The 5,104-nt window shown below is 52.0% G+C and overlaps 1 protein-coding gene across 1 annotated transcript; it reads left to right on the top strand.

Annotated features, from left to right (window-relative positions):
- The first annotated feature begins 845 nt into the window (after positions 1-845).
- On the top strand, positions 846-3,697 carry C15H20orf173 (chromosome 15 C20orf173 homolog). Its single transcript, XM_060285320.1, is given in 8 exon segments — positions 846-872; positions 1,212-1,259; positions 1,261-1,851; positions 2,082-2,257; positions 2,338-2,541; positions 2,677-2,728; positions 2,813-2,872; positions 3,671-3,697. Coding segments are annotated over 8 exon segments (1,185 nt in total).
- Positions 3,698-5,104: the final 1,407 nt, after the last annotated feature.

Raw genomic sequence — 5,104 nt, 5'->3', positions numbered from 1 at the left:
ACCCCTAACCCGTCATGATCCTGGGTTAGGCAAATCATATGATACAAAGGCATGATCCACATAATAAATTGGACTCCACCAAGATTAAAGTTTCTGCACTTCAAATGACACCATTAAGAATTTGAAAATTCACCACCAAGGAAGTCCCTTACTCAGACTTTTTGGTGAATTTTTTTTAATCTATAAAATACCCAGTGCAGATTTTCACTAGTTATGATAACTGTTTTACTGTTCTCCTCCTATGGAAGAAAACATTTTGATTTAAAAGTAAAATTGCATGATTTCTGACCCTCCTTGTCTTCTGAAACCTTAAAAACAACTCAAAATTTTTCATTTTGTTTTTTAACATATTCCACAGGCCAAGATTGAATTAAGGGAGTGACACTGGAGATGAAGAAGGTGGTTTGGAGATAGAAACAAATAGGTTAAAAATGATTGGGAGGGCTTCCCTGGTGCCGCAGTGGTTAAGAATCCGCCTGAGAATGCAGGGGACACGGGTTCGAGCCCTGGTCCGGGAAGATCCCACATGCCGTGGAGCAACTAAGCCTGTGCGCCACAACTACTGAGCCCGTGCTCTAGAGCCCGTGCTCCGCAATAAGAGAAGCCACCGCAATGAGAAGCCCGCACACCGCAAGGAAGAATAGCCCCGTTCGCCGCACTGAAGACCCAATGCAGCCAAAAATAAATAAATAAAATAAATAAATTTTAAAAAATGATTTGGAAATCATAGGAGAGGGAGGAGTCAAGGATAGCGCATGGGTTTCTGGCTTCCGCAACAGGCTGAATGGAGGAACATCTGTTGAGATAGAGAAGTCTTGGGAAGGGGTTGGTTTAAAGGGAGCATCATGAGTTCTGTCTCCGGCTTGCTCAGGGTGACAGGTCTCTGAGACATCTAAGCTGAGGTGTGACAGGCTGCTGGGTATGGGGTCTAGAGAAGAGAAGAGAGGCCTGAGCCGAAGATACATTATTGGAGAGGGGGCTTCACACATAAATAGTATCTACGGTTCCCTCTCCACTCTGTTCCTGTTTCCTGTAAATATTTATTACATGATTCTCAGTCTTAGGGATTCGGAGGTAAAGAAGACAGTCAAGGTCAGTCTCTATCCGCGTGCATCTTGCACTCAGTGCAGGCAGCTTGTGTGTAACAGACAGGCTGGGGTGGTGGCTTTGTGCCTGAAGGAGGGAGGTCACAATGTGTACTTTGTGATGAGAGCCATGATATACCCAGTGGCATTGAGGACCCCACTGAGAGCTCAGCCTTCCTCCTGCAGGGAGGATAGGGCACACACCATATGTTATGTCTCTGCTCTCACACCTCCCATCCCAGGCCCAGCCAGAGTCCCCTTTGGAGGGGAGCAAATGGATAGGGAAGTGGGAGATGAGGGGTTGGGAGGAGGTGTGGTGTGGAGGGCTGGGGAGCTGTGGAAGCCAACAAGACAGAGGGTTGGGGAGCTATCTGTGGCCTCAGTTCCTCACCCCTCCCAGTCCCAGGTAGAGGAGCCAGTCAGCTGCCTGCCACTGGAGTCTTTGCCTGGGCCAGACATGAAGTGCTGCTGGCAGATTTTTGTCCTGTGCATCTCCTTGATGCTCATCTTGTGGCTGATGGCCCCCTGCCTGGATCTGAAGCCGGAATCGGCACCCCACGAAAAATGGATGAAGGTGGTACCATGGCGTTGCAGCTGCCCTCCGTTCAAGTTCAGGAAATATGGCTGCCCATCCGGGACCCTCAACGACTCTGTCTGCCACCACACGGCCGGAGGGAACTGGTTTGATGTAGGTTACGAGAAGACGATGGGGCACCTCATGGGAGCAGCAGAGCCCACCAGCCCTGACGCTGTGCTCTCGTGGTCGGTCAGTGGTCAACACTGGGCCAGCCCATCCCGTCCTTCCCAGGCCCAGCCCACCTCCCACTTCCTGGCCCAAACTCCTGCCCTCGGCCCTGGCTTCGTGTGCCTCCTATCTTCACAGCCTCAACCCCTGACTTCCGGATGGAGGTCTCACCCACCTAGCTCTGCTTTCCTTCCACCGGGGGCCCATACCTGGATCTCAACCCCCAATCTCCTCCCTCCGGCTGTTTTCAGGGCATGAACTCAGCAAGCGAGCTGGGCAGAGTGTGGGAGAAGCTGTTCAAGGTGATTCCCAGGACCTTGGTGAGCCATTTTGATCTCTTCTGTGGAACTTGTGCATCGGTGGGGAACTCGAAGATCCTGTGGGCCGCCAGCCTCGGCAAGAGTGCCAACCACACCGCGGTCTCCAGGTGGGCACTGAGGAGGGGGCAGGGGACTGGACGTCCAGGCCTGCCCCCAGAGTTTTGTCAGTTTCTGCTTCCCTTCCCAGGATGAACCAGGTCCCTATTCAGGGCTTCGAGATGCTGGGGAACCAAACCACAGGACAGTCCGTCTCCCTCCGGAATGACAGGGACCAGGGTTCTTGGAGGCAGCTGGATCTGCTGCTCCTGAGGCTCTTTGTTCTGGCATGGACTTCAGATGCTCTGAGTGAAGAGGTGATGGTCTGGGAACCCAGACATTCTCAGTATGGGGGGTAAGGAGAGGTCACTGCAGGGGATGACAGAGGGGGCTCCAGGGAGACCCTCTGCTGGCTTATTGAGAGCACCTGCAGGACCTTTGCAGGTCTCAGGGGCTGCTGAAACTCCCCCACCTCCTACTTCTTCCTTAGATTTTGGAAGATGGTCCAGTTCCCTAGTAGAATGGAAGATAGAAAAGACCAGGTAAGGGGATGAGAGGCAGGAAGATGTAGCTTCGGGCTGCTGTGGGAAGGGCCCCAGGTTGGCCCTCTCCCCCTTCTTCCCCAGGTCCTGGTGATCAGCCCCACTTTCCTCAGGTACACCCAGGGCAACAGGCTGGATAAAAGGGTCAGTATCCATCCCAGGGGCTCGTGGCTCTGTTCTGTGCCTTGCACACCTGTGACCCAGTTAAAGATTCTTGTCCTTTCCTCACTTAAAACTTTTCCCTGTTATGCCTTCAGCATAGAGTTTAAAAGCTCCTGTCGGGCTTCCCTGGTGGCACAGTGGTTGAGAATCTGCCTGCCAATGCAGGGGACACGGGTTCGAGCCCTGGTCTGGGAAGATCCCACATGCCGCAGAGCAACTAGGCCTGTGAGCCACAACTACTGAGCCTGCGCGTCTGGAGCCTGTGCTCCGCAATGGGAGAGGCCACAATAGTGAGAGGCCCGCGCACCGCTATGAAGAGTGGCCCCCACTTGCCACAACTAGAGAAAGCCCTCACACAGAAATGAAGACCCAACACAGCAAAAATAAATTAATTAATTAATGTCAGATGCAGGCTTGTGACATCCTCTGTCACATAGGGGAGGACAGAAGTCAGGCACCAGCAGACAAGCAAAGCTTTCACTTTGGCACTGGTGAGTGCAGTAGGTGCAATTCTAAGACGGCCTCTAGGATCGCCATCCCCTGCTGAATACACACCTTCCTCCAATGATTCAATCACACTAATTTAAGCGCTACTTTAAAAAAAAAAAAAAGCTCCTGTCTGGCTTCCAAGACCTGGCATGGTCTGACCCCTCCCCCCACCCCTCCTCTGTCCTAGGCTCACACCATGGGCTTCTCAGTGTTCCCCAAACACACCATCTGCTTCATGCCTTTTCAGACGCTGTTCCCTCTGCCTGGAATGCCCTCTTCTTGTCTCCCTAGGGAATCCTCTCTCTTCCTCCAATATGATGAGAATCAGCTAGCTGGTGCTGTCTTTTCTGGGCTCCGGGGTCCCTCTGTGTGTTCAGTGTCTGTCTCCTCTGGGGAAGGTGAGCTCCGTTCTCCTCCCAGCTCCAGGAGGCAGCCTGTCACCCTCGATGTTGAATGAGGGGAGGTGGGATGAGGACAGGATTCAGCCTGCTGACACACATCCCTCTCTCATCCACCAGGATGCCCACTTTGGATTTGGAGCAGAAAAGCAAGGAAGGTGGCCCCGTTACTGGGAGGATGTTAACCAGACCAATGGAGATTCTGTCCATACACAGCACAGAAGCAGAAATGGAAGTCAGCTAGAGTGGACAAGCTCACCGTTCACACGGGGCACCCTGCTGGGTAACACAAGTCCTCGTCCTTTGGGCCTGAATGCAGGGGAGTCTTGGGGTTGCAGCAGCAGGAGCAGCAGGGCTCTGGGGACGTTCAGGGGTAAAGGGCAAGAGGAAATTGTATAGCAATCAGTCTGGTACTGAATAAAGTTCTGGCCTCATTCTTTTACCTGTGAAGACAGTGCCAGGTGAGGAAGGGCCAGACTTGACTTCCATGGCTCAGGGGGAATATTTACACTCATTTCTATGCCTGGTTCCCCAGATCATGCAGGTGGTGTAAATTTAGAGCCAACCCTGTGCAAAGTGCAGGCCCAGACTGAGTCTTGGGGGAAGCACTTTTCCCATTGGACAAAAGAGATAAGCCTCCTTATTTCACCCTATGCTGGCGGGTGAATGTTTTTCTAGCCCAGCTTTTTGCTGAAGGTTCAGCTCTTTGAGGTTTCCAGGGCTTTGTAGGGGCCTCCGTTCCAATTCTCTGCCTCCCCTGGGATCAAGGTCCTCTGCCCACATGAGCATTAAACTCCTGGGTAGCCTCTTAGGCAGCTCAAGCGCTCCCCATGCTGTTTTTCAGTTCTCTTTTCATTTCTGGCATCTGGGGACTTCCTGTTTTCTTTTTAATTAATTAATTTTTAAATTTATTTTTATTTTTGGCTGCGTTGGGTCCTCTTTGCTGCACGCAGGCTTTCTCTTGTTGCGGGGAGCGGCGGCTACCCTTCATTGCGGTGCTCAGGCTTCTCATCGTGGTGGCTTCTCTTGTTGTGGAGCACGGGCACTAGGCATGCGGGCTTCAGTAGTTGTGGCACACAGCCTTCAGTAGTTGTGGCTCGCAGGCTCTAGAGCGCAGGTTCATTAGTTGTGGCGCATGGGCTTAGTTGCTCCGCGGCATGTGGGATCTTCCCAGACCAGGGTTTGAACCTGTGTCCCCTGCATTGGCAGGCAGATTCTTAACCACTGTGCCACCAGGGAAGTCCCACTTCCTGTTTTCTTTTACCTCTGCTCTGCATTTAAAATAATTTTTATTAATATATATGTATATGCTTGCAAAATTACCAAT

The sequence above is a fragment of the Globicephala melas genome, chromosome 15, assembly GCF_963455315.2.
Source record: "Globicephala melas chromosome 15, mGloMel1.2, whole genome shotgun sequence".
Lineage (NCBI taxonomy): Eukaryota > Metazoa > Chordata > Mammalia > Artiodactyla > Delphinidae > Globicephala > Globicephala melas.
This window is presented reverse-complemented; position numbering and strand designations above follow the sequence as displayed.